Here is a 27,422-nt window from a genome sequence, read left to right as displayed (position 1 = left end):
CGGTGTAACAGTAACACCAAGCAGTATTTCCAGGGTGCTCATCCCTGGCCAACACCCCCTCCCTGCCGGTCTGTGCCCAGGGCTCCCTCTGTGCCCAGCCCAACGCCCCCTCCCTGCCGGTCTATGCCCAGGGCTCTCTCTGTGCCCAGCCCAACGCCCCCTCCCTGCCGGTCTGTGCCCAGGGCTCCCTCTGTGCCCAGTCCAACGCCCCCTCCCTGCCGGTCTGTGCCCAGGGCTCCCTCTGTGCCCAGTCCAACGCCCCCTCCCTGCCAGTCTGTGCCCAGGGCTCCGTCTGTGCCCAGCCCAGTGCCCCCTCCCTGCCGGTCTGTGCCCAGAGCTCCCTCTGTGCTCAGCCCAACGCCCCCTCCCTGCCGGTCTGTGCCCAGGGCTCCCTCCCTGCCGGTCTGTGCCCAGGGCTCCGTCTGTGCCCAACCCAACGCCCCCTCCCTGCCGGTCTGTGCCCAGGGCTCCCTCTGTGCCCAGCCCAACACCTCTCCCTGCCGGTCCGTGGCCAGGCCCCGCCTGGGATCACTGCCCTCCCTACGCCGCAGGCCCGAGGCACTGGCTGTGCCCGTGGAGCAGCGCCCGGCGGCTAGGAGGAGCCCGGGCCCGGCCGGGGCGGAGCCGACAGGCGGGGGCGGATCCCGGCAGTTCCGGGCTCCCCCAACCCCGGCCGCTGCAGGACGCGGCGCAGCTCACCGGGGAGGATGCAGCCGCCTCCCCGCAAGGTGGGTCAGGACGCGGCTAGGGAGCGGAGCGGAGGAGCCCGGTGCCCAGACCGGCAGTGTCCTGTGCGGGCTGTGGGCAGTGGCTGCGCTCGGCCCTTGCCCTGCCAGCTCAGCCCTGCAGCACCCTGCCTTGTCCCCTCTCGGCTCCTGCTTTTCCAGGCTATTGCTGGGTTCCTGCTTAGCAGGGTCTGGAAGTCAGGCCACACCGGGCGGGGGGAGGGGTCTGTGGTGTGGACAGCGGCGAGCCGATCGTGGGAGGGGGCCGCTGATGCTGCAGAGCGTGTGAGGCCCGGGGTGGAGAGCATGGGTCCAGGCCCTGACCTAAGAACTCCTTCCTTGGCAGGTGAAATTGACCCAGGAGGTGAAAGTGCGCTTCATAGAGCAGCTGTCCAGCCTGCAGAGTAAGCAGCAGCGAGAGACAGAGCTGTTGGAGGACATCAGGTACCAGAGGCCAAAGCTGCCTTGGATCAGGGACTAGCAGAGAGTGGCTGTGTCTATCCTGCGCCTTGTGCCTTGCTGTCAGCCCCCCAGGCTGATCCTTCTGGCTGAGACCTGCAAACTCCGCCAGGCTGTACCCCTCCCCCGGGGACATCCCTCATTTGGGCAATGAGCTAGGTGGAGTCTTTTTCCTTCTTCACAGTGGGGGAAGGAGACAAATGAAGCTGAGAAGCAGGAACCCTCTGGGCAGCCTGTGTCCTGTGCTGTTCACCAGCAGCTCCTGGTGATGGTGCCGGAAGAGACCCATGGGAATGCAGGGTGGGAGACAGCATAGCGGGGATATATTACAGCGACGGCAATTTAAAATGCATTTAGCAGCTACTAAGAGGTCACTGACAGCCGAGGCTGGAGGCAGAACCCTCAGCCCTGTAAGGTGTAGGCAGTGGCAATATGCTTCTGCTGCCCCACTGGACACGGTGTGTCATCTGCGGGGCCCATTCGTGTCCCCCCCGCCCCACCCCAATGTGGGCCCATTCGTTTTGTGCCTGTGCTGGCTGGTGTCGGTTGTGATCTTGCTTTACATGGTGAGGATACGTACTGACCAGGGACTGACCTAAGTCTCAGCCACTTGTTCCACCTGTGGGCCATCAAGCAGCCGTCACGTGGGAACAGCTTCCATTTGCTGCTCACCTGGAGTATGTTGGGATGGGCACTGTGGAGGCAAAAGGCTCCATGCCCTTTTACTAGCTCTGATGCAGGCAATCCCCAGGACTCATGGGTGTGGTGTCCCAGTGGCCGTGCAGGGTGCATGGGGAGCTGCAACGAAGCCGGGCTGACAGATGAAGGGTGAGGGGCTCTGGGCATGTCCTGAGCCATGTACAAGCTGCCACTTACCACCATGTGCTCTCCCTGCAGGTCCTACAGCAAGCAGAGATCTGCCATCGAGCGGGAGTATGGGCAGGTAAGGAGGGGCCATGTCTCGGGCTTTGTTCAGAGACGTCACTGAGCGCATTCCGGTACAGGTGTGTGTAATCTGAATCCCAAGGTGCTAATCACAGGCCATGGCAGGGGTGACTCGAAGGCAATTAGGGCAAGAAGTCAAAGCAGTTTGGCAACCAGCCTTAGTCATCGTCTGTTTGTCATGGCTCAGAGCTCACAGTAATGTCACACCAAGCAGGAGGAATAGGGCTGGCCTGTTCCACCTGTTTGAAGCCATTGTTCTTCCGAGCTGTGGAATGAACCCCAGAGCTGCTGGGGGGGTCTGGTGGAGGGCAAGATGTGCAGCTGTCATTGTCTTGTTCTCCAGGCTTTGGTTATTTGGGCACATGGATGCTGTGAAGCCATCAGAGTGCATGCGAGGGAGGCCCGAAGCCCAGGGATGAATCAGGTCTGTTAGTGGGAGGTCAGGTCATATGTCTATTCCTTGGGGTGAAGTTTGGGGAAAGCCAGGCTGGGCCCCATCCAACGAGGTGCTGGGTCCCTCCATCCCCATGGAACTCTACAGGCTTGAGCCCTTCCACTGGAGTCCAAAAGGATCTATTGGCATTGGACATGGTGTAGCTGAGCGGGCAGCTCTCGTCGTTCCTCCGCTGGACAGGCTCTGAGTCAGCCCTCCTTCACCGATGGTACCTGAGCTGGGGCAATGCGGCGTCCGGGTTCCATCACTACCTCTCCCAGCAGTGATGCCTCCTCTGGTGTCAGCTGGCACCAGCATGGAGCTGTCATTGGGGAGACCATCTGGGTGATGTGCAGAGCCCTGGGCATAACAGTCACTTGGAGCAGGGCTGCTCAGCACCTGGTCAGAGGGGAGCATCTCTGCCAGGCTGACACGGCACACTTCTGCTCTCTCCATCCTGCTGCCTGCAGTGCTGGGTGTTAGACTGCAGGAGGGGGTGGGGGCATATGTTTAACCCTCATGGCTCTGGTGAGTCCCACCAGCAATGGGTGTTGCTGCCGTTAGCCCCTCTTCTCCTGCTCCCACCTGGCCCAATAGCTTTTCCTTGGGCGTAGGTCACGAATGAGAACACATCCAGGATAAATGATTCTGCACCCAGCCCTAGGCAGGGGCATTCGGTCCCTTCTGGTGGGCTGTTTTCTCCCAGTGCTAGAGAGAGACCATGGCAGTGGGTGTAATCAAAATATCTAGAGAGGGCCTGTTCCTGCAGTAATTTTCCCACACGGCCACATTGGAGCCAGCTGGGCCATGACTGGGACTTAGCGTTTGTAGAACTGGGCCCAAGGAGGAGCTTGGTGTTCATTCAGCAAAACCCTTATGCCTCCTGCACTCTCACAGCTCCCCCCTGCCGGCTCCCCATCCACCTTACTCTGGATTTTCTCCTCGCGATCTCCCCCTCCTTTTCCCCCCCATAGCTCCCTCCCACCTGCAATAGAAACAGAGGCACCGTCATTCCTAAGTAGGTCACTGGTCTGATGTAAAACGTGAAATGCCCATCACGCTATGTGTTGTGTCCACAGTGTTATCCCTTGGAAGCAAATTCCTCTCTGAGCCTGGCTGAGCTCCACCTTGTGCCCTGAAGCTGGAGAATCCTCTTGTAAAGTTCCAGTCCAATCTCCATCTTGCAGAGAGTGGATATGGAATGGCTAGAATCTTTCAGGGACTTGGTAATGGGGCCCACTTTCTCTGTTCTCCTTGCTAGGGCCATGGTGCGTGCTGCTCTTTTAAGTGGCAGGTTTTTCTTAAGTGGTTTGCCTCAAATGTCCTGCTGCAGTGAATTCCATAGGTTAGCAGAGAATCCTTTCCTTTGATTCATTCAGAACGTTAGCCTTTTTACTTCACGTGCCACCTGGTCCTTAGGCAATGAAAGTCTCTAAATGGCCTTCTCAGGAGAGTTCGTTATCCAGTATTACATTGTGTTTTCATGGTACAGAGCTTCTGCTACAAAGGACAATAAGTAACACCAGCCCACCCGAGCTGCAGCCCCCAAGGGAGAACGAAATGCTGAGCCTGCAAGGTGAGGAAGGGAAGAAACTTGAAGGTACCAGGCGAGGGTTTGAAAGGGTGGAAAGAGAATGAGCTCCCCAAAGAGCTGGGGGTAATAGAGAGAGTGTGATAGACTCAGCAAGAGAAGAATTCGTGGAGACAGGAGGAGTGAAGGGAGCAGTCGGCAGGCGTGAAGGAATGAGGGGAGGAGTGCTGGGTCAACCTGTGGCGTTAAGGGTCAGGGTTCCCAAGTGCTCAGTGCCCCTGGTGGGGCCAGACCTCCCAGAGGGGCTTGAGCCTGAGCTCTCCTGAAAAAGAGCAGAGGGGACTGCGTGGGTGGCTGAGGACTGTGCCGTGAGCAGAAGGAAGACGAGAGGTGTGACCCACCAGCAAGTGGCTGCCGGGGCTGCGGAGGCTCTGGCCCCACTGGCTCTGTGGCAGGGCTGTGAGATGCCTATAAGGTTAGACACATGGCTGCACTGAGGAGAAGCTGACTAATGAGGAAGCTGGGGCTCCTAGTGGTGATACCAGGAGGATATGGGGCATGCTCGCATGAGGGAGGGTAGGATTGCTGCCAGGCCCTGTTCAAATTGCCTTCACTCAAGAGGAAGTGGAGAATGGCAGGTGGAGAGAGAGGTGGCTACGCAGAGAGTGGGAGGCCCTCTGTGTGCTGATGGTACCACTGGCCAGGAACCGAGACAGTGTCGCCAAGTGGATGAGTGCAGCGAGCAAAGCTGAGTAGGGCACCTGGGAATATCCTGAGACAGACGTGCATGCGGGCTTCTTCCAGGGAATCAGGACTAAGGGACACCCCAGAGAGGGGGGGCTGCGTGTCCCTGTGACAAGGCAGAAGGTGCTGGGGACACCCCAGAGAGGGGGGGCTGCGTGTCCCTGTGACAAGGCAGGAGGTGGTGGGGACACCCCAGAGAGGGGGGGGCTGCGTGTCCCTGTGAGAGGGGCCGGGGTCCTAGGCACACCTCAGAGATGGGGGCTGTGGGCCTCTATTACTGCGGGCTGGGGCCTGTCTGTGCCTCTTGCTTTTCTCCTCTCCAAAATGAAAGGGCCCTGATCTGTGTTGCTTCCTCTCGCGGCTGCTCTGGCCACCTGTCTCCTTGTCTGGCCCGCTCCTCTGGCAAGGTGGGTAGGCAAGCGAGCGCAGAGGTGTCTCCTGTGCACTTGACATCCTTCCTGTGTTATTTCCTGCCTGTCCCTGCTCCGACCTAACTTCTTCTTCTCTCTCCTGGCTGCTGCTGGGCGCTGAGCAGACGTCATCACTGCCCATGTTGATTCCTAGGCCTAGCTCGAGAGATTACCACTAACTCCCCGCCCAGCTGTGTGTGAGTACTTGATGTGGCCCCGCTGTGTGTTGTGTTCCACCTGTCTGTGTTGATTCCATCTGCTGCCATGTCCCATTTCCTAGGTTAAATCTGTCAGCCTTGATTCCCATAGAATAGATCATTCTGTGTTGTCAGCAAGCCCCCATTTGCCAGGCTGCTACACAGTCTTCTGAACTGGCCCCTGGCTGGACACCTTTTCCCATGCTGCGAGCTGGGCGTTTGCTGGCCAGTCGTGGTCACGACTCTCAGCCGAGTTTGAGAGATGGGGCGGAGAAGGGAGCTGGCTGTCACTCCTCAAAACCCCAGACCCTCTTCCAGGTCTGACACGTCTTGGATTTAGCCTGGGGTTGGAGGAGAATATTTTGGAAGGTGCCAGTGAATTGGCTGACTGGTCGAGCTGTTTCATAGCCTTGAACTCTGGCACACTGCTGGCTCTCCAGCTTGCCCAGGGGGGCTCTGACCTCACTCCTTTATCTCTAGCTGCTCTCATTCCTGAAAACTGCCACTGTTTATTTGCTTTAATCCTGTTGCTGGTTTCCCCCCATGGTGGGTGAGCAGGCCCAGGAGAAGCAGGATTGTTCCCTTTCCAGATCACATTATTCAGGGGCTGACATCTCGCTGCAGTCCCCTGGCAGCAGCTCTATAGTGTCCCTGTTGCTAGGCGGCTCCTGAGAGCTGCTGACTCTGCCAGCTGAGCCAGCACATGCTAATGTCTAAGCTCTGGAACCCTGTGGGCACTGGGGCTCACCGGGTCAGTCCCCTCAGCCAAAGAGACTGGGCGACCAGCATCAGCCAGAGCTTGGTTCTTCCACTCCCACCTCCTCCCCAGGGCTCTGTGCTCTCGAGCTCGCGGGGAGAATGGGGCCCCTGCTGGAGGTGACATGCAGGCCTCCCGGTAGCTGCAGGTGTCACTTGCATGAGGGCCATGTTCCTTGGGCTGTGACCACACAGGAAGGATGCGCTGGATTCATTTGAACTGGTTGCGAAGGTGGTGGTGTTGAAGTGGTGCAGACCCCGCCGTGGACACTTTCTCTTCCCAAGCAGCTCATTTCCATGTAGCCTGAACCTGTCCCCACTCAAGTGAACTGAAATGGACAAAAGGCTGGTTTAAACCAGAATAAGAGCATCCACACAAGGGTTGGGTTAAACCAGTGCAACGCCCCTGTGTGGACAGCCCTTAGTGGGTACCACAGAGGGGATGGGCTGTGCCTGCTGCATCGGGCGGCGGTGGGCATTGTCTCGCCAACCAATTGCGTAATGATGCCACAGCCTCAGCAGAGTTTGCCAAGCTCCCTGCCTTGAGCAGGCCTCTGTTTCTGCGTGGTGCTCAGGAGGGAGATGTGCCCCCGCAGCAGAGCTACCTGCTTTCTCTGAGAGATGCTCACAATGTGTATGGCGGCTGTGCAGTCAGGCCACAGACCCTGGGCTGCAGGGGGCTGTGCTAGGCTCTGAGTCCCCTCAGGAGCCTGTGCCAGCTGCCCACATAGTTCTCTGTGCTGGAAGCAGGGTCATTCCTGGCCTCTTGCCCTCCATTGGCTTCCCCATCTCAGCGGCTGGTGCCCCTCCCTGCCCCCACCCCATCCTGCCTCCAGGATGCAGCTGATTGTGTTGTTGGCCCGTCTCTGAGGCAGACTTCGCCGGCCTAGCCAATCGGTCAGCGGGGTGAAGAGTGGGATTGGTATAGCTCGAATAGTGCCAGCCAAAGCCCTAGTGCAGGCACAGCCGCACTGAGATAACAACACAACCCCCCGTCATGCTGCATCTTTGCCAGAGTGGCTTATCTCGCTGAGGGGACTGGATTACGCTGGGCTAGTCCAAATACAGTTTGCCAGGCTTGTCCGCGTGAGGAGCACGTTGCCAGTGTAGGACAGTGGTATAACCACCCTGGCCAAGCCTTCTGAGTGTCGGCCTGCTCTTGGTTTGTGACTCCATCGCCCCGGCTCCACTCAGCTGCCTCGTTTCCTGCCTCCCTCGCAGACCAGGGTTCTCCTGTAATAGATACTTGTGCTCTCGCTCTCCCGCTGCCCCTCCTGCCCCACTCATTCTGTCCCCTCGCTTGCACTGCCCCTCCATTTCTCACTCCCATTTCATTGTTGTTGCAGGTAGCAAAGGGCCCAAAGGGGCAGAGAACAGTGGCCAAACTCTGGCCTTGGAGAGCTCTCAGCCTCCCACAGCAGGAGGCGCTGGAGGGAGAGGTGCATTAGTGCTGGCTCCTTGCTGCTCCGTTGCCGGCCTCTCCTAGAGGGAGGCCCTGGAGGGAGGGGGGCTCATGGTTAGAGACAACGCACTTGACTCTGTACCCAGCTGAATGACTGCACAGCCTTGGTCGGTGCCGCGCTCATTCCCCAGTTCTTCTGACTGTCCCGGTGCGGGAAGTGTGCCCTGGGGGGCGTTGCTGGGACATGTGCAGTGTGCATAGGAACAGCCGTGGTTTTGTTCTCTGAGTGGGGCATTGCTGGGAACAAACCAGGAGGTGGAGGAGCTTGGTGCCCTGGGTGCGAGCCCTGTCTGGGAGAAGCCTCCTCCCCGCATTGGCTGGAAGCCCCAGGTGGGGCCGGTAGAGGAGACGCACTGGTGACTGATCTAGGGTTTATTTGCAGGCACTGCAGAGGCTGGCGGGTCAGTTCCTGAAGAGAGACTGGCAGCGGGGCCGAAATGAGACCAACGACTCCAGGTGGGACAGCTCGCTGGGCCCTGAGCCTGCTAGCCACGCGCTGTTTGTACTGGGCTGGCCTGCCCTGCCCTGCTGTCAGCATCTGGGGCTGAGAGGGAGCTCCAGCCAGGGGCAGCTCTCTGCTATGTTAGTCCTGGACTTGCCAGCAGGAGGCACTATAAAGAATAGCATAGGAACACCAGCTGTAGGGAGCTCAGAGTAACTCCAGTCCCAGCCTTCTCCAGCAGGGGGCGCTGTAGGGAGCAGAACAGGAGAGCTGGCTGTTGGGGGAGCTCTGTTCTGTTAACTTAGGTGGAAGATACGGGCACAGGGAGTCAGAGGTGTTAACGTGACACACTCACTGTCCAGCACTAAACAGGGTTAAACAAGGGTCAGGGTTTGCTACCCAGAGACCCCAGCGTACGTCGTACCGTGGCAGCACCCCATTAAGCAGCCTGTTATTGAAGATACAGCAAAGGAGGAGAAACAGTTCAAGAGTTTGAAATGTGAAGCATTAAGTCAGGCTGTCAGTGTAACCACTTCCCTGGGTCCCTTCCCCTTAGCTGGAGAGTCTTTAGAAGGAAAAGCCCCTTGTTGGACAGTCTCTCAGATGGTATCAGAGATGGTAATAACTGGTCTTTCGGGGAAAAGAAGTTAACTGGAGCTGGAATTGTTGTTAAAGCCTGATCCTGCTGTCTAGAAAACAAAACAAACCAAACACACACCGAAGGGGAGAGATGAGAACAGTGAGGGCAGAAAATGCAGCTTCTGGCTCTGGTGTTGACTTTTATTCGCAGCCTCGCTGCTGGAACAAAACAGGCCCAGCACATGGTCTGATTAGCTGCCCTGAGACCTGGCAAACTAGTACCAGTATCAGGCTGTTTAGGGCATTGCTTTGAGCTTCCTCTTTGATGCCAGGCTCACAGAAGTGTTGCAAAATATGCAGTCTTGGCTGGTTAAGCCAGACTCATATTAGACCAAAGGAAAAAGGGGAAGAGGGAGAAGAGAAGAGGAAAGAGAAGAAATAAGGTAGGGAAGAAAAGAGACACATGGGGGTGGGGGGGAAGCAGTCCCCCTCCCGTCCCGTCCCCCCCACGAAGTTTCTTTCTGAGAACACAAGGAGCAGTGTTGGCGGACTAGCCCATCCTCTCAGTATGTTGGTCGCCAATTCGGTCTAATTGCCAGTTAGGGTTGCCAACCTTCCTGGATCGGCCGGGGGTCTCCCGGAATTAGCCTCAATCTCCCGGTGACTATTAAAGGTGATCTGGGAGATTTTAATAGGCCAAAGTCCAGTTGGCGGCGCAACAGGGTTAAGGCAGGCTCCCTGCCTGCCCTGGCTCTGCACGGCTCCCAGAAGCGACTGGCATGTCCGGCTCCTAGGCAGAGAGGCGGCCAGGGGGTCTCTGCGTGCTGCCCGCACCGCAAGCACCAGCTCTTCAGCTCCCATTGGCCAGGAACCATGGCTAATGGGAGCTGCAGGGGCAGTGCCTGCAGGCAGGGGCAGCACACAGAGCCTACTGGCTGCCCCTGAGCCTAGGAGCCAGACATGCTGGCTGCTTCCAGGAGCCGCCTGAGGTAAGTGCACCCCAAACGCCTACCCCAGGTCGGAACCGCTCCCACACCCAAACTCCCTCCCAGAGCCCCCCCACCCCCAACACTTTGCCCCAGCCCTTAGCTCCCTTCTGCACCTAAACTCCCTCCCAGAGCCTGCACCCCAAACCCCCACCCTTGAGCCCCCTCCTGCACTTTGAAACCCACACCCCCAGCCACAGCCCTCACCACCTCCTGCACCCCAACCCTCTGTCCCAACCCAGAGCCCTCTCCCATGCCCTGAACCCCCCATTTCTGTCCCCCCCAGAGCCTACACCCCCAGCTGGAGCCCTCACCTCCTCCTGCACCCCAATCCCCTGTCCCAGCCTGGTAAAAGTGAGTGAGGGTGGGGGAGAGTGAGAGATGGGGGGGTGGAGTGAGCAGGGCCTCAGGGAAGGGACAGAGTGGGGAAAGAGTGTTCAGGTTTGTGCAATTAGAAAGTTGGCAACCCTATTTTGATCCATTAATTTCCAGTCTCACACTTTTCTTGTTCACCAGGCCTGATCCTAGCACAATCCTTGAGTGATAGCAGAAGCCTTTTTATTTGGACTAATTCTGTTTCCCTGTCTCCTTTTTGCACCTTTTCCCATCAACCTTCATTGTTATCGGAACATTTCATAAATCTTTAGCCACTTCCCACAGTTAGGTTCACAAGCAGGATACATTTGTATGCCCAATTATCACAAAAGCTCACCACCTTTGCCAGCAGGGGGCACTCTGAGGAATGGGGCAGGAGCACTGGCTGTGGGGAGCTCCCAGGTACTCCAGCCCCAGCCTCTCCCAGCAGGGGGCGCTATGAGGAATGGGGCAGGAGTGCTGGCTGTGGGGAGGTCAGAGTTAATTCAGGCCAGGAATGTAAACAATGGGGCCTGCAGTGAGGTTCCTGAAGTCTTTGTCAGGTGCCTCCCTGCATGGGCTGGCATGTGCAAGTGCTGAACCAGCAGGAAGTTCCTGAGCTCACCCTGACAGTTTGAGGCTGCCAAGTCCATGTACAGAACCAGCCACTCTCGGCCCCATTTTGAATGTCCCAGATTTTCAGCCAGCAGGGAATTGTGCCGGGGGGCTCTGAGGGGGATGGAGCAGTGCTCAAGCAGAGGTGGTGCTACATCCCAGTTGCACCGGAGCAGAGACCCCCAGCCCTGCTGCGGAAGCTGGCCTAACTATGGCAGCTGATCAGCGAGGAGGGGGGGGGGAGTGGGTGGGTGCAGGGGGCTAGATCCCAGAGGAACAGAGCATGGGGGAGAGGCTAGATTATTGGGGTGTCTGTTTTGGAGTGTACATCCCCAGGGGTGTCAGGGCAGGGGGACATGGGGATGTCTGGGGTGCAGGGGTGTCTGTTATGGTGTAGATCCCAGAGCAGGTGCGGCTAGGTCTTGTGGGCAGGGTGGTGTCTATATCAGGGTGTAGATCTACGGGGTGTTGGGGAAGGAGGATGGTGTAGCTAGGCCTTGGGGTGGGAGGCACCTGCTAGCTAATGCTGTTAGAGTAGAACCTCAGCATTTTCCCTGCTGTTCCCCTGTTCCTGGTTCCCCTACCCTGGTGGGAGCAGTTGTGTAGAGTTGGCTGTGGGCATTTCACCCTTGTCTAGCCATCATGGGTCCTTCTGCCATTGCTAGCCCAGGCAGAGCTTGAGCAGTGCTAGGCCAACCGTGGGGAGAGAGCTGTGAATGCTTGGTGCAGACACAGCCTTTGTGCCTTGGCCATTGGAATTTCTTGGTACTGAAAGTGGGCAATTATCTTTCTGCCCGTTTGAACTGGAGAGGGGTGTCATGCTGTCTGGAGGCTCATGACACTGAATGCCAACTGAGGGCAGACTGTCAGAAACAGGGCAGACACCCCAAGCTGGCGGCGTGTTCTGTAATTAGATTTCACCAACCCTGTAACAACTGTGAACTCCTGGATCACTGTACCAGTCTCACCATGGAGTCACAGACAGTCCCCTCAGACTCTCTAGTCTATGTTGCTACCCAGGCAAGGTGGATTTAGCGATAAATGGTCACTTACACCAAAAAAAAAAAAAAAAAAAAAATCACACAATATTCAGATTGCTTCCAGTCCCAAGAGATCAGTCACTTACCCCCAGATCAACTGGTACTGTAGGTCTTACACCAAAGACAACGCCTGTAGCCCATCCTGTAATAAATTTTCCTAGTTAATAAACCTCTAGATAAAGAAATGGGTTATTTACAGGTTGAAGCAAGCAAATGTATACACAAGTGAGTTACCATGTATGATTCCTAAAGGTGACAGATGTAATAATCTGTCCATTCAAAATGTCTTTCTGGGCAAACCCAGGGATAACCCTGGAAGATCTCTCACTTCAGTATAGAGTCCCCAGCCCTGGACCTGTTTGCTTCAAGCAGCAAAGAGATGGTCAGTTTTCATTGTAAGGCATTTTTATATCTTCTTTCCTCAGAAATCAAGCCAATCACAACAGTTCCCATGCAGGTCCCTTCTTCATGGGATGAGGGGAAAGAAAGCACTTAAAGTCTTTGAGCCTTGATCTCACACAATGGCTCCTTTGCATTTAATGAACAGGATTTAACATTTTGTTAGAGCCCATCGTTTGCATTACACAAGGCTTTTTCCCTGTGTGGTGAGTTACGCAGTCAGAGGTTTACAATGCAGATGCTTGCTATCACTTTATAATATGGGGCGTAGCTGAGTGAGGACAATACATGCAGCATCCTACAAGCATTTTATAAAACATTAAACACATTCTTATCAACTTCACATCTAACATCTATTTTGATTGTGCCAACACACAGGGAAGAAAGACTGGTTTCCAGCTATGCATTTGTAAGCGTTCAGCAAGACCTAGGACCCTGGCACAAGCTGCCAGCATCACAATGAAATTCTTCTTCGCTTCCCATTCCCCACCAGGTTTTGTGGCATTGCAGTGCATTGTTAAACTTTGCCATGTTTCACCCCAGAGGTGACTACATTTACAGAACGAGTGATACCTGTGTGAGAGTCGCTCATCTACCATGAAAATTCAGCCACTTCTGGGGTGAAATGCGGCAGAGTTTAACCATGCACTGCAGTGGCATGTGTGTGTGTATATGGGAGTGCGTGTGCATGTGTGTGGCATTCTTGAGAGCTCTGGTATTCTAGGGGGAAGATGCTCCCGCTAAACACTGTCCAGAGCTATTTATTTTCTGGCATACGAGAGGGGCAGTGGAGAGCGGAGAGGTTTTCACCTGGGAGATATGAGGGGCAAGAGTCAATGAGGTAGAGAGATGCAGGAAGCTCAGTACAGGCAATAGGAGTTGCAGAGAGGAAAGACGTAGGGGCCAGGAGAGAAGACCCATTGGCGCAACCCACGAAGCAGTGGCGGATTAGCTACTGGGCCAGTGGGGCCCACGCCAATTGCGGGGCCCTGGAAAAATGGGTGCCCCCATGCCCTGCTCCGCCCACCCACCCAGTGCTTCTGCTGGAGAATGGGGTTGGGGTGTAGGGGCTTCCCCTGCTCCCCAGCAGGAGCACACTGGCAAGCCCCCGTGCCCCAACCTCATTTCCCCAGCAGGAGTGCTGAGGAGAGGCGGGGGGCAAGGGCGACTGCAGGCAAAAGGGGTGGGGAGTGGCCCCCACTTACTCTGGCCTAGGGCCCCTCAAAATGGTAATCTGCCTCTTCCCCCAAGAGCTTTAAAATGGGGGCTCTTGTCCCCTGCACTGTGGTGCCTGTTGGGAGCCCAAGTTTGAGGATTGCACCTCTTCCCGTGTGTGAGGAGGGCAGCCCTGGTCTGGAGAGCTGGGGCTCGGGTGGGGATGAGGAGGAAGAGGTACAGGAGAGGAAGGCTTGGAGAGGGTCTCCGCACAGGGGATGGCAGGGGTGGTGCTTCAGAGATGGAGATGTCCTGCCTTGCTGATGGAGCGCATGTGGGGAGAGAAGAAAAGTCCAGGGCCAGAGAGAAATCCAAAGCTACTGAGTGGAGGCCAGTGGGAGGGGAGAGCTAGGAGCTGGAGTGGGCGTGAGGGGAAAGGCAGCTGGGGAGGGAGCTGTCAAGGTTCCTCCCCCACTCTGAACTCTAGGGTACAGATGTGGGGACCTGCATGAAAACCTCCTAAGCTTACTTTTACCAGCTTAGGTTAAAACTTCCCCAAGGTACAAATTAATTTTATCCTTTGTCCCTGGATCTCCACTGCCACCACCAAACTCTAACTGGGTTTACTGGGAAACGTAGTTTGGACATGTCTTTCCCCCCAAAATCCTCCCCACCCTTGCACCCCACTTCCTGGGAAAGGTTTGGTAAAAATCCTCACCAATTTGCATAGGTGACCACAGACCCAAACCCTTGGATCTGAGAACAATGAAAAAGCATTTAGTTTTCTTACAAGAAGACTTTTAATAGAAGTAAAGAAATCCCCTCTGTAAAATCAGGATGGTAGATACCTTACAGGGTAATTAGATTCAAAACATAGAGAATCCCTCTAGGCAAAACCTTAAGTTACAAAAAAGACACACAGACAGGAATAGTCATTCTATTCAGCACAGTTCCTTTCTGGTAGAATCTCCTTCCTTAGAAGTTTTTAAGGTCAGGCTTGACAAAGCCCTGGCTGGGATGATTTAATTGGGGATTGGTCCTGCTTTGAGCAGGGGGTTGGACTAGATGACCTCCTGAGGTCCCTTCCAACCCTGATATTCTATGATTCTCAGCCATTTAAAGAAATCATAAGCTAGATTACTTACTAAAAGTTCTAAGACTCCATTTCTGGTCTATCCCCAGCAAAAGCAGCATACAGACAGACACAGACCCTTTGTTTCTCTCCCTCCTCCCAGCTTTTGAAAGTATCTTGTCTCCTCATTGGTCATTTGGGTCAGGTGCCAGCGAGGTTACCTTTAGCTTCTTAACCCTTTACAGGTGAGAGGATTTTTCCTCTGGCCAGGAGGGATTTTAAAGGGGTTTACCCTTCCCTTTATATTTATGACAGGAGCTGTCGTAGGCCATGCAGCATTAGGCCATGTCATGTTCTGCAGGGGCTGTGGAGAAGCATGTGGGGGTGCTTTGTGCTGTAATAACGGGGTTTTTCTGGGTCAGACTTTCTGGGCAGCAGGGTGAGATCCCAAGGGACAGGGCTTCCCAAAAACCAGCTGGACAGCAGTGATTCTGCCAAGGCCTGCAAGCATGGCCAGTCGTTTGCAGGGCTGATGCAGGATGTGGGTGGGGCTCGGGCAACTGAGGCGGGTGGACAGAAGCTCAGGAAATGGCTTTGCTGCTTCCAGAGGCAGGGCTGGATAATGGCCCCGAGATAGATCTGGGACTGCACGTCAGCAGAAACCCAGGGAAGAGCCAGCCAGGTGGGCTGTGCAAAGCACCCGACCCAGGGCTCTCCATTCAGGGTCTGGGAGCCATGGGGTCCCTGGAGCAGGTTGGCCATCCAGGTGCAATGGAGGAGCTGGGACAGCTGCTGTGGAGACAGGGGGCGGGAGACAGGGTGCGTGTACAGGGCCAGTGTGGGGGAGAGGGGCTGTTCTGCTCCGTGGGGGCAGCCAGGCTCCTTCCGGTGTTTGTCCCCTGCAGGAGTGCCTTTGCCGTCTGGAAGGGGGCGATTGACAGCACAGTGTGCACCGGGCAGGCCCGGGTGGCAGCCTCAGAGAATTACCGCAACCTGAGTCTGGAGGTGGCTAAAACCACCCGACTGTCCAAGGAACACCTGCTCAAAAAGGTACAGTCTGTGGGGGTGGGGGGGGAGGGGAGGAGAGACTGGGGTACAGGCCTCAACCTCCTGCTCTTCAGAGGGGCTTCCCAGAGCAGGGGGCAGGCGCCGGGCGGGCTGGGGGAGGGGCTGTGGGGCTCACACCCCCTCTCTGCCCCAGAGCACGGAGCAGCTGCAGAGGGTACAGGCAGAGCTCCTGGAGACAGTGAAGGAAGTGGGCAAAGCCAAGAAGCGCTACGTGCATCTGCAGCGGGTCAGCGAGGTGGCCAAGGAGAAAGCGACTGATGTGGAGGCCCGGTGAGCAAGCAGCACCTGCCCTGTGGATCGGGGCTGGGGGGGGCCTGTAAAGGCATCTAGTAGAGGGCACCATCGTGCCTGGGTATTGGTCAGATGGTCCATGCAGGAAACATGATCCCACCGGTCCTGGGAAGGGGGAGGGGATCTCCTGACCACCCACCTCTGCCTCTGGCTGCACCCCATGAGAACAGGGTGCTCTGTGGGGCCTAGAGAGAGCCCCCACTGCAGACGTGGCTCCCTTGGTGTGGGGTGAGTGTGCCTGTCTTGCAGGGGCCTGTGGGAAGGGGAAGCGACCTGAGCACTGATAGCCATGTCCCTTCTGTAGGCTCCGGAAGAGTGACCATGGCATATTCCACACCAAGGCCAGTTTGCAGAAGCTCAGCACCAAGGTCAGAGTTGTTGCAGGCCCAGGCCTCTGGCCAAGGGGGCCTGGCAGGCACGGTGGGGAAAGCCTGACTCTTCCTGTGGGAGGGGCAGTGCTTTGGGTACAGGGCTGCTGGGAGGCCCTGAGACACCATATGAGGGGAGGGCAGAGCCCTTTGAGGGAGGGGCTGATTGTGGGGAGAGGGGGATGCCGGGCCTGATCGGGGGATTCCCCGCAGAGGGCACGGGGCAGCGGGCCATGCTCTGCCCCATTACCCAGGCTGTGCTCTCCCCACCACCCACAGTTTTCCGTGCAGCTGGCCGAGTACTCGCAGCAGCTGGCGGTGGCGCAGAATGAATACCTGCTGACGCTGGGAGCTGCCAATGCCCACCTGGGGCACTACTACCACATCGAGCTGCCTGCCGTCATGAAGGTAGAAGAGCCTCGCCTTGCAGCCAGCCAGCCCCTCTTCCAGCTGGGGCACTCATGCTCCTGCCTGCCCTAAGGAGCCAGTCTAGGGGCGGGAGGCGGGCTCCAGTGACTAGAGGGGAGACTAACAACCCCGAATCCTGGAGCTGTTCCCAGCTGTGTTGCTGCTTTGCTGAGTGCCCCAGCCCCTCTCTCTGCCGGGTTCTCTAGGGTGACAGCATCCTAGGGCCTGTGGAGGTTTCCTGTGTAGCTCACTGAGGAGGCAGGAGCCTCTTAGCCCTGCCCCAGGAGGGTGGCAGAGCTGGGAGCAGAGGCCTTGGGTGGTGGTGGGCTTGAGGTCCTGGAGTTCCAGGTTTGCTTTGGAAAGCATCTGCTGTGCAGCTGGGGCCGGACATGGGCGAAGGCCCTTCCCTCCTGTTGGGGTTCCCCTGAGACCTGAAGCCAGGCCATATCTGCCTGGGCCTCCCAGTGTCTAGGGCAGCCTGTGATATGTCTCCTGTGCAGCTTCCCCCTGGGCTCTGCCTTTGAGCACCAGGGCGTGGTTCTTGGTGCAGAGGGTTTGCTGCATGTACCCACCTGCTCCCAGGCTGGGGATGCAGCGCTCGCTCCTCTTCCGCACGTCAGGCATGGCGGAACCGCTGTGATTCTGGGAGGGGAGGAGTCCAAGGTCGCTGCCAATGGGCAGCCCCAGCTCGGTGTCCCATGGGCAGGGAAGGACGTGTTTGTCATATGGCACGAAACTGCTGATGGGCTGAAAGAGATTCCCCAGCACTACAGCAGCCTTCCTGGCAGAGGCTGGGACGGTGAGTACCCCTACAGCCAGAACTCCTGCCCCCACAGCGCCCCCTGGTGGGTCAGGCCAGGAGCTGGGAGATCCACACAAGCTCATGCTGTGTTGGGACAGTAGCTTAGGGGGAAGCCCTGCATTTCCTGAGTGCAGCCCTGTCCCATAAGCCAAGCAGCTGCAGCTGTCCCTTCAGTTCTTTCCAGAATGTCCTTTGGGGCCGGCTCAGGAGCCGCAAACCATGGATCAGCCTGAACCCACGCGAAGCCCCGTGCACCTCTGACCCCTTTCTCCCCAGCCCCAGCTGGCCTGTTTGCCCCTTCTCCAAGCAGACCTCACTCCAGCTGATCCTGTTGCCACTCACTGGCTGCCTTCTCCCCTGGCAGTAGGGGGCTCTCTTGTCCTTTGAGGAGCCATCCTAGTTTTCCTCTGGTCTGTGTGATCATAGAATCTCCGGGTTGGAAGGGACCTCAGGAGGTCATCTAGTCCAACCCCCCGCTCAAAGCAGGAGCTATCCCCAATTTTTGCCCCAGATCCCTAAATGGCCCCCTCAAGGATTGAACTCACAACCCTGGGTTTAGCAGGGCAATGCTCAAACCACTGAGCTATCCCTCCCCCTGTGCAGCAGAGCTCAGAGGAGGACTCTCCTCTCCTGTGGGCGCACAAGGTCGTTCTTGGGGAGTCCCGCCAACCCTGTCCTCCCCCCAGTATCTGGCCTGATTGTGCTTTTCCAGACCCTGGATGGTGACTTGTACGAGCGGCTCCGGGATCACCTGACCCTGGTCAGTCAGACAGAATTAGAGGCCTGCCACGCCACGCAGGAGCGGTTTCGGGGGATCCTGGAGGCCTCCGCACAGGTAATGGGATCTGCCCTGCTTTGCAAGGAGGGGCCAGTCTCATCCCATCTCCACACCTTGTGTAGTGCTGGCTGTCCCCACACCCCTACCTCCTGGCATGGTGCCAGCCCCCAGGCATGCCTGTGCCCCTGCACCTGGCTTGGATGTGGACTGCCATGGGTCATGGGTTCCTAGTGACCAAGCAGTGACTTGGCCCCGACTGCCCCTACCCCAAACCCCTCCCAGGGCCCAGTGTGCTGCCCCGCTCACCCTCCCCCTGTTGCTCCTGCAGGTGTGCAGGGAGCAGAGCCTCCTCCTGTTCCTGCAGGATAACACTGCCTTCGCCCCAACTCCTGAGCAGCAGTTCCAGCCATCGGGCGCCGACCAGGTAAGACGGGAGGCCGGGCTCGTGTAGCAGTGGGGACAAGGGACTCCCTGGCAGAGCTCTCCCAGGGTGGTGCCAGGCAGCCGGAGAGGTGCACCAGAGCCCTGTCTGAGGGCTAGCAGCAGAAGGTGGCAGGGTGCACTCTGACCTGTGATACTCTGTCCTAGGCGCGGCTCCTGGAGGCGAGGAGTGGCAGCGCTGTGGAGAGCGGGCTGGAGAAGGAGGCTCGGCGCTGGGCCACCCGGGCAGCCAGAGACTACAAAATAAAGACTCATGGCAAGCAGGTGAGTGCCTAGGGCTGCCCAGCTAAGCCCCAGTCCTGGGTTCGTCCCAGAGCAGAAGGAGCATCCTCGCTGCAGGGCTTGTCCTCTGCCTCCGGTGCGGGATGGATCCACTTCTCCCTGCCCCCAAAAAGCTCTCTACTCTTGTGGGGCATGGCCAGGGGGTCTCTGGCCTCGTCAGGGGGGAGTGAGGGCAGCCCCCAACCCAGTAGTCCCGGTCTCTCTCCGGGGCAGGGGTCTGGGGCCAGTGGGGTTGTGGTGGAGCCGCAGCCCCAGGCGGCAGGGGGGCTCAGTCTGGCCTGGACTTGTGCAGGTTCTGCAGAGGATGGAAGCCAGGAGGCAGCAGGCCCCTGAAGCGGAGACGCCCGGCATGGAGAGAAGGATGGAAGAAGTGAGCGAGAACATCCGGAAAGCAGAGGTGGGTCTGGCAGGTGGGGGGCAGGTCCGTAGGGCTGCGCATCCCTCTGGCTACTGGCTTTGTTCCATGTGCACCACTTGTACTGTGCCCACTGGTTACCCATCCTCCGCTCCTGTGCTGCTGCTCCTGTTGCTGGCCAGTGCACCCAGCGCTGCTGCTGCTGGATGCAGCTTGTTCTGCCAGGATTTGTGCCCGCAGAGCCCTCCGTGCAGCTGGAGTGGGAAGGACTGGCCAGGACGTGAATCCCAGCAGCAAGGGGGTAGACGGGCTGGGTAACACAAGTTCCCGACACGCCATGCTTCTGTGGCAGCTGCAACGGGGCCCCACAATGCACAGACAACGCTGTCGATAATGCTGCATTACGAAAGCATTGTGGAGAGAACATGCTGCTTGCCACGTGTGTTGCTTAGAATCAGCAGGGTGGCCCTGGCTTTCCCTCTGCCCCTTAGCAGACGTGTTGGTCTTGGATTACCTGGCCGTGAACTCTTCTCAAGGCAACAGAGCAGCCTTGGGCTCTGTCCTCGGGTCTCTGCCCCACATGCAGCATTGCACGGTATTTGAATTGGCTTTTTCTTACTCTCATGTCTAGGGCCTTACCAAATTCATGCCCATGAAAAACCGTGAAATCTGGTCTCCCTCTGTGAAATCTGGTCTTGTGTGTGCTTTTACTCTATACTATACAGATTTCACAGGGGAGACCAGCGTTTCTCAAATTGGGGGTCCTGACCCAAAAGCGGGTTGCAGGGGGGTCGCAAGGTTATTTTACAGGGGTTGCGGTATTGTCACCTTTACTTTTGCGCTGCCTTCAGAGCTGGTTGGCCGGAGAGCGGCAGCTGCTGACTGAGGGCCCAGCTCTGCAGGCAGCAGCGCAGAAGTAAGGGTGGCAATACCATACCGTGCCATCCTTACTTCTGTGCTGCTGCTGGCGGCGGTGCTGCCTTCAAAGCTGGGCTCCCGGCCAGCAACCGCCGTTCTCCAGCTGCCCAGCTCTGAAGGCAGCACGGCCACCAGCAGGAGCGCAGAAGTAAGGGTAGCAGTACCACAGTAACTTTGTAACTCCCACACATAGGTGCAGGAACTAGGGATGAGGGGGTGCTGCCGGCCCAGGGCAGCTGGCCCAGGGCTCCGGCTGCCAGTCCCACCACTGGAGCTTTGCTCCCAGCCTCAGGTGGGTGGGAGAGTGGACAAGGGTAAGGGGGGCTGGCTTTCAGCACCCCCACTTTTTAAAATGTTCCAGCGCCACTGCTCCCCCACAACTCCTTTTTGGGTCAGGACGCCTACAATTACAACACTGAAATTTCAGATTTAAATAGCTGAAATCATGAAATTTACTTGTTTTAAAATCCTATGACCGTGAAATTGACCAAAATGGATTGTGAATTTGGTAGGGCCCTACTCATGTCACTAGCAACAGTCTGGCCCGGCATCTCTAGCTCCTGCCATGTATGTGGCATGCATCTCTGCAGACTGTTAGCCCTCTGTGCAGCCCGCTCTGGCCACAGTGAATGACAATGGTCATGTAGGGGCATCTCTGGCATGCCTAGTCCCCTATTATTCTGTTAAACTTCATCTAGTCTGGGTTGAAGCAGGGTCCAGGGTGTATTTCACATGCACTCATAGATTCCAAAGCAGACGGGATCATTGGGATCATCCAGCCTGACCTCCTGTATAGCACAGGCCAGAGACCTGCCCCCAAATTATTCGCAGAGCAGAACTCTTGGGGAAAAAAACATCCAAGAGGGTTGAGGGGAGGAGCAGGGACAGGGCTATTCCTTGGAGACACAAGTGGAGTTGCATAAAAACATGATTCCAACTTGAACAAGACTCAAGCCCTCCCACCCCCTGCCCCTGCCCCATTAGGGTTGTCAACCCTCCTGGACTGGCCGTGCATGAACTGGAATCGGCTTCGATCTCCTGATGGCTATTGAAAGCAATCTGGGAGATTTTAATAGGCCGGTAGGGACTCCTCGTGCTGGCTGGCTGGGGGCCCAGGCCCATGGCAGGTGCTGAGGCCTGGGCTGACTAGGCGCTTGCTCTCCCACTGTCCCTAAGGTCAGCAGAGTAAAGGCCGATGCCCGGCTGGCATTGCTGCGCCAGGCCGGCCTAGATGTGGACACCTGGCTGGCAGGAGCCATGGGGCAGGTCCTGGAGGAGCTGGAGCAGGAGCGACGGCTGAGCGAGGCCCGCAAGTCGGACAAGGAGTCGACTCCCACGGTGAGAGCTGTCCCTGTGCTCTTGGTTTCCCATCCGCCCCTGAGAGCCCAGAGCGCCCTTGAGAGCCCAGAGCACCCCTTCCGCAGGGCGGAGCCCTCTGTGCCAGCGGCTGTGGGGAGCGGGAGCATCTGCTGCTGGGGTGGCCTGGGCCAGGAGTGTAGACTTGGTCCTGTGGCAGCCCCGTGTGCCCAGGGAGTGGCAGGGCGAAAGGGTGCAGGGTGCTCTCTCATGCTGGGTTTGTCCACAGGCAGAAGAGTTTGATCTGGCAGAGTTTGACGATTATGATGACAATGAGGAGCTCTTTGAGGATGCTGGTCTCTGCCCTGGCACTGCCCGCATCTACCCATCCACCTGCAGGGTGTTCTTCGGGTACCAGGTAAGGCACCCACCCCAGGGACACAAGCCTAGCGCCCAGGAGACCTCTGAACCATGCAACGCTCTTTCAGGGTGCTCTGGATGCTGAGTGAAGGGCCCTGTGCCCCAGGCTGGGGTAATGCCTGCTGGCAGCAGGTTCTCTGCTCCCTCCCCCCAGGCTGGGGCACTGCATTCCTCCAGGAGCTTGGCAGCTGGAGCTGGCTGCAGGGAGCACTGCTTCTGACTTGTCCCATGGCTTTTGTCCCTTGTGCAGGCCTGCCAGTCTGACGAGCTGTCCATCCACCAGGGCGAGGAGCTGGAGGTCATTGAGGACGGCGATGTGGAAGAATGGGTCAAGGTGGGCACGGGGCAGTGGGGATGTGTCTGTGATGAGGGAGGGGAAGAACCACCATGGGCACATCCCCTTCCAGCACAGCAGCTGGTTAGCCTCCTCCCTCGCTGGAGGCAGCACCGGAGAGAGCTGGGGAATGGGCTGTGGACGCTGGCTCCCTCAGGCCTCCCTCCCTCCTGGGCGCTGGCCCGTGACCTGGGATGGGATGGGGGAGCCTTGGGTTGGCTGCCCTGGGTTCTCGTGCAGGAGTTGGGTTGGCTCAGGGCTGAGTCCTTGCTGCCTGGCCCCGGGAGCTGGCTGGGTTCTCCTAACTCGGCTTCTCCTGCACCCGGCGGCTGTCTGTAGGCTCGGAACCAAGCGGGGCAGGTGGGCTATGTCCCCGAGAAGTACCTGATGTTCCTGGACGCTGTGGGGAGCGAGCGCAGGGCGCTGACCGGGAGCTGCCAGGAGGGCTCCTCCGAGACTGCCTTGGAAAGGGAGCTCACTAGCATTATGACCATGGACCTGGTGCTGGAGCCAGGAGGTAGGTGGCAAGCCCTGGGGCTCCGTGTGGGTGCACTGGGACAATGGGGTTGTGTCCGCATGTGGGAAGAGGGGTGCCCTGGGCACACGCAGCTGGGGAAGGAGTTCGGTTCCCAGGGTCCGTCCCTGGATGATTGGGGACCAGCAGCTCTGCCTGCAGCGTGGCTGAGGGGGGCTGGCCGCTGGCTTGAGCACATGGTCCCAGTCCTGTGGCCACTCGTGCCTGTCTCCCCTGGGACCTTTGGCCAGCACTTCCAAGAGTGGCCCCTGACTTAACAGGCCTGCCATGGGGCATGCCCAGGGCCTGGTTCCTGGGGGGCTCGGAACCCGCAGCTCCCCCTGACCTCAGTACCCGCAGCTCCCCCTGACCTGCAGAGCCAATGGGGGCTCCTGTCACCTCTGAAAACCCCAGTGCCTCCATCTGGTATCAGCATTTGCCTAGTCCCCCTGAGCCTTGGCACCTCTGCCTCAGTGTCCCTCAGTGTCAGCAGAATGGGCTCAGACCGTCCCATGCGGGGCGGAGGCTCTTCAATGTCTCTATGTGTGTGCCCGGCTGGCGCCAGCTCTGCCTGCTCTCTCTGGCTGCCTGCAGCATGGCTGGTGCGAGCCCTCTACGATTACGAGGGGCAGAGTGTGGAGGAGCTGACCTTCCCCGAGGGAGCCATAATCCGAGTGCTCCCCAGAGAGGAGGGGGAAGTGGACGATGGCTTCTGGAAAGGGGACTTCAACGGGCGTGTTGGGGTCTTCCCTTCACTGGTGGTGGAAGAAATAACTGGAGCCATAGGAGTGGCTGGGCAGGTTGGTCTCCACTTCCCCTTTCTCCATTCTCAGGCTTGGCTGTCTGTGTCCCTCTCTCCAAGACAGACTGACGGAGACAGGCCCCGATTCCCAGCATTGTGCCAGTGGCCTAGAGCAGTTGTAAGGGCGGACAAGGGACTTCCTGTTCCCAGCCCTGTTCAGCTAACATGGCTACTGGCAGCTGGCTTCAGAAGTACTGAAGTTCCATAGTGTAGACAAGGCCTCTGTTCCTTGTTCCTCCCAGGACCAAACCAGGGTGTGGATTGAGTTCCCCTGTACGCCTAGGAGGGGGCACTGCCTTGAATAAATTCCTTTCCAGGCTCTGCTTCTGGCTCCTGGTCACTGAATTCCCATGGGGAGACTCTTCCCCTAGCCTGGGGACTTTGTCTGCGTGGGGCTGGGGTGTGTGGGGCAGGTGATGGGCCCCCATGATTGGAAGGAGCCACCCTAGCCTGAGACGGGAATGGATTGCTGAGCCGGGGGGGGGCACCAGTGAATGGTCAGGAAGGTCCTGGGAGAAGTAGGTGTGGACAAGTTGTTGGTGGGCTGTGGGGAGTGTTGAGGGAGCTGTGGAGTGAAGTTGGGGGCTGCGGTGATTGGGATGTATGGCTGGGATGTTGGGGGTCTGGTGGAAGGTTGGTGGGGCACACCGGGGCACTGGAACTAGGGGTGCTGAGCGTGCAGCAGCTTGGAGTAATAGCAAGTGAGTGCCTGGCTTCTGTCACGCACAGGGTTACAGTTCAATGGCTTTCAGCACCTCCTCTAGAAATTGTCACAGCCCCCCAGGATGATTGGTGGGTTTGAGGGGCATGCGGGGTCTGTGTGAGTGTGGGCACTCTAAGGAAGGTGGCGGGAGCAATTTCCTTAGTATGAAGGCCCCAAAATTCTTTAATTGCGGCCTGCTTGTGCTTGTATTTCCAGGAGCTCCCATCACCATCTCCTCCAGCCTTCTCCCCTCCGGTCCTTGTGCCCGGTGCCAGGCTGGGCTCCCACCCCCTTCCGGAAGTGCTGCTGGGAGGTGAGTGCCTCACGGGGTGCTGGCCTCCCGCTGCTCTAATGATTTCCCCCAGATGGCTCCAGGGCATTGGCCTAAACAGAATGCTCAGAAGGGGGCAAGACTAGGGTTGCCAGCTCTCCAGAATTGTCCTGGAATCTCCAGAAATTAAAGATTGTCATGTGAGGAAACCTCCAGAAATATGTCCCCTCAGCAAGACAGCAGGCGTTTCTTCTGTGCAGGAGCCCCCAATGGCAGCCGTGGATGGAAAGTGGGTTCCTGGTGGGAAGGGTACTGCTAGGGCCGCTTGGCGCATGGGGTGTCTGTGTTGTGGAGGTTGGGGGGATAGGGAGGGAACTGGTGAGGGTGGAAAGAGACTGGGCCCAGCATCTTGGGGGTCCCTGCTGGGCTGGTGTGCAGGCGTGTGGAGAGCAGCCGGTGTCCTGCCATTAACGCCGGTCTGTGTTCTCAGCCTGCAGGCAGGATGGTGTAGCCAGTGGACCGAGCTCTCCAGACCTGGGAGCAGCACGGATCCGCCCGGTAAGAAGCATTTGCAGGCACAGGATGAATCACGTCTGCCCCATCCAGGGGTTCGGGCTGGTGCTCACAAAGTGGCGCGTGAGGACAAAGGCTTCCTGGGGGGGCCATGAGCCTGCCTCGGCTCCCAGTAGCGTCACCCTGTTACTTCCTCCCAAATGTCCAACTCTCCTCACCCTGTTCCATGCTTGCACCACAACCATCGTCCAACCCTAGTCCCCCTGGCCTGTCCTCTCTCCCCTAGCTGCGAGTCCCTCCTTAACCCCTGCCTCTCCATTGCGGCTCCACGGTTTGGGGGTCTGCAGCCAGGGATCTCTGCTGAGCTTGGTACATAACGCAGCCTCCGACTGTCCTGTGCTGTTCACTGCCCCCAGCCCTCCCGTGGGGACCGCAGATATTGCTGTCCCTCACAGCCTGGAAGCTGGGGAGGGGCCCCCATAATTACACCTTTGCCTGGAGCAGCTTCTCCTCTCTGAGGGCTGTGTTCCTGATCCCCATGTGCCCCGTGTGTGAGGAGGGAGGGTGGGGAGATGGCACGGAGCGGGGACGTGTGGGTGCAGTGCAGGGTCCTTGGCCTCTTGTAATCAGTATCTCTCTCTCTCTCTCTCTCTAGCTGCGAGCGCCACCTCCTCCCCCTGCCAAAGCCCCAGAACCCGAGCCTGAACCGCGCATCAGCTGATGCCATCCAGCTGGGAGCGCAGTGTGTCGCCTGAGCAAAACTGCTGCCACCGACTTCGCCACCCTGTGGGTGCGCTGGCTTCCTGCTGCTTCAGAACCTTCCCACTCCTCCCCAGCCAGCAGCAGAAATCTGGGGATGGTCCCACGGCGGGGATGGGGGTGCTGGAGCTCACCCCTAGTGCGGCAGAGAGCCTGATCAGCAGCCCACGCTGCCTGTCTGCACCCCCATGGGCTGATCATTCTGGAGGGGTCCTGGGGGAGCATAGTCCCAGGGGAGGGCAGAGCGCTACCGAATGCATGCTCCTCACTCCCCCAGCACTGAGGGGACTGGACAGTGGGTCCCCCACCCCAGGAGACCTGCAGCAGAGGGATGGAGAAGTACATCTGCAGCCACTTCCCTTCCAGGCAGCTGCCAGCAGGGTGCTCCCACCCCTAGGCTTGGAGTGGGAAACGCATCTGCCAGGAGGCTGGGGACCTGTAGCCAGCACTGTCTCCCTCCTCCTTTCACTGCCCGCTGCCAACTGGCTCTCAGTTCTGCCAGACCCCCTGTCAAGTGCTGTCAAGTGCTGAGCCCAGGGGCCCTCCCACCTGTGGGCATGTGAGGATTAATCCTCTTTCAGGGCGGGGTATCTAGCATCTCTTGCGCCCATCCTGCCCCTCCCTGGCTCATCTGCTGGTAGCTGGCATTTCTGCACATTCCCCCTGAAAGGCACCGAGAGACCTGCCCTGTGCCCTGTCCCTAGAGCAGGGCTGCAGGTGAGCGCAGGGCAGGGTGGGAAGAACTGCACTGAGCGCCAGCGCACTGAGCCCCTCTTTCTGCAGGGCCCAGCAGCGGATGCTTCTGCTGAGCAGCTGTGTTCAGGCTGGACCCTGGTTGCCTCGGCTGCCTTCCGCCTGTGCTGGGGACGGCCTGGTCACTAGGCCCCAATAAACAGATTTCATTCTGCACGTGTGCTCAGCAGCTTTAATGGTTTCAGCTTGTCTATTTACAGTGGGGTTAAACACCAAAGCCGGGCCCCAGCAGCTGGGCTGCGCACTGTTCTGGTCACCACTATGCTATAACACACACCAATGTAGCTACAGGGAAGCTGCTTCCATCCTGCTCTGACCCCTTCTTCCTAGCTAGGCTGTGGAGAGCAGGCTGCTCCTGCCACTCTGCTACAGCGCTGGGTAAAAGCCATTTCCACACGGGCTTCCCCAGGCCATGGCCCAGGTCCCCTGCCATGGAGTCCTACAGCAGAGCTGGTCCAGGCAGCTCCCCTCTGCTCATTGGGCAGCAGCTGCTCAGAAGAGGAGATGGTGCCATTTGTGGCTCTGTCCTTGTGGAGAGACTGCTGTACCAGCTCTGCCAGTCCTTGGCTGGTGGTAGTCTGGGCAGTGCCCCCTGCCGGAGGTGATGACCGTCTGTCTCAGCTTGCTTTGGTGGGGCCACACACAGACAGACCCTGCCTGAGCTGCACCAGCTGCTGTGCTCTGCATGGCACTTAGCTCTCCAGGCAGGGGTTGGTGCAGACACACTGCTGCTGTTATGCTGGGCTTGGCTTGCTAGGGCTGCTCACAGCAGCCAGTGCTGGTCAGTGTGTGAATCCTTGCCCTGGGCTCGGCATAGGCTGCGCTATCCCAGCTCTGGCCCCTTTGCACTCACTAGCTGTCTCAGAATGGCAATTCCTAGGGGGCGCCCAGCCCTGGGCTGCTGGAGACAACGCGGGTTATGCTTGAAATGGCAGACGCTAGGAGAGGGCAGAGCGGTTCCTCCAAGGGGTGAGCTCCGAGCTCAGCACCACGAACGACTCAGAAGCACTGGGTCCTGGGTCACCCCTTGGGAGGGCAAGTG

The 27,422-nt window shown here is 58.1% G+C and overlaps 1 protein-coding gene across 2 annotated transcripts; it reads left to right on the top strand.

Moving 5' to 3' along the window:
* The first annotated feature begins 587 nt into the window (after window positions 1-587).
* FCHSD1 (FCH and double SH3 domains 1) lies at window positions 588-26,536 on the top strand. Of its 2 annotated transcripts, XM_048859697.2 has the most exons (20): window positions 589-728; window positions 1,072-1,169; window positions 2,082-2,127; window positions 8,045-8,118; window positions 15,210-15,354; window positions 15,506-15,642; window positions 15,968-16,031; window positions 16,311-16,439; window positions 17,954-18,076; window positions 18,348-18,443; window positions 18,608-18,724; window positions 19,035-19,139; window positions 21,192-21,353; window positions 21,601-21,729; window positions 21,982-22,065; window positions 22,405-22,582; window positions 23,174-23,379; window positions 24,301-24,397; window positions 24,846-24,913; window positions 25,524-26,536. In XM_048859697.2, exons 1-20 carry the CDS (start codon window positions 708-710, stop codon window positions 25,587-25,589), a joined length of 2,145 nt encoding a protein of 714 aa, XP_048715654.1. In that variant the 5' UTR covers window positions 589-707; the 3' UTR covers window positions 25,590-26,536. The 2 variants fall into 2 exon arrangements, with proteins under 2 accessions (XP_048715656.1, XP_048715654.1); XM_048859699.2 differs by lacking the exons at window positions 24,301-24,397; window positions 24,846-24,913; window positions 25,524-26,536 and having other exon boundaries at window positions 588-728; window positions 23,145-23,367.
* Window positions 26,537-27,422: the final 886 nt, after the last annotated feature.

This window comes from Caretta caretta, chromosome 8 (genome assembly GCF_965140235.1).
Source record: "Caretta caretta isolate rCarCar2 chromosome 8, rCarCar1.hap1, whole genome shotgun sequence".
Taxonomy (NCBI): Eukaryota; Metazoa; Chordata; order Testudines; family Cheloniidae; genus Caretta; species Caretta caretta.
The sequence above is the reverse complement of the archived record's forward strand: the minus strand, read 5'-3'. Positions and strand labels throughout refer to the sequence as shown.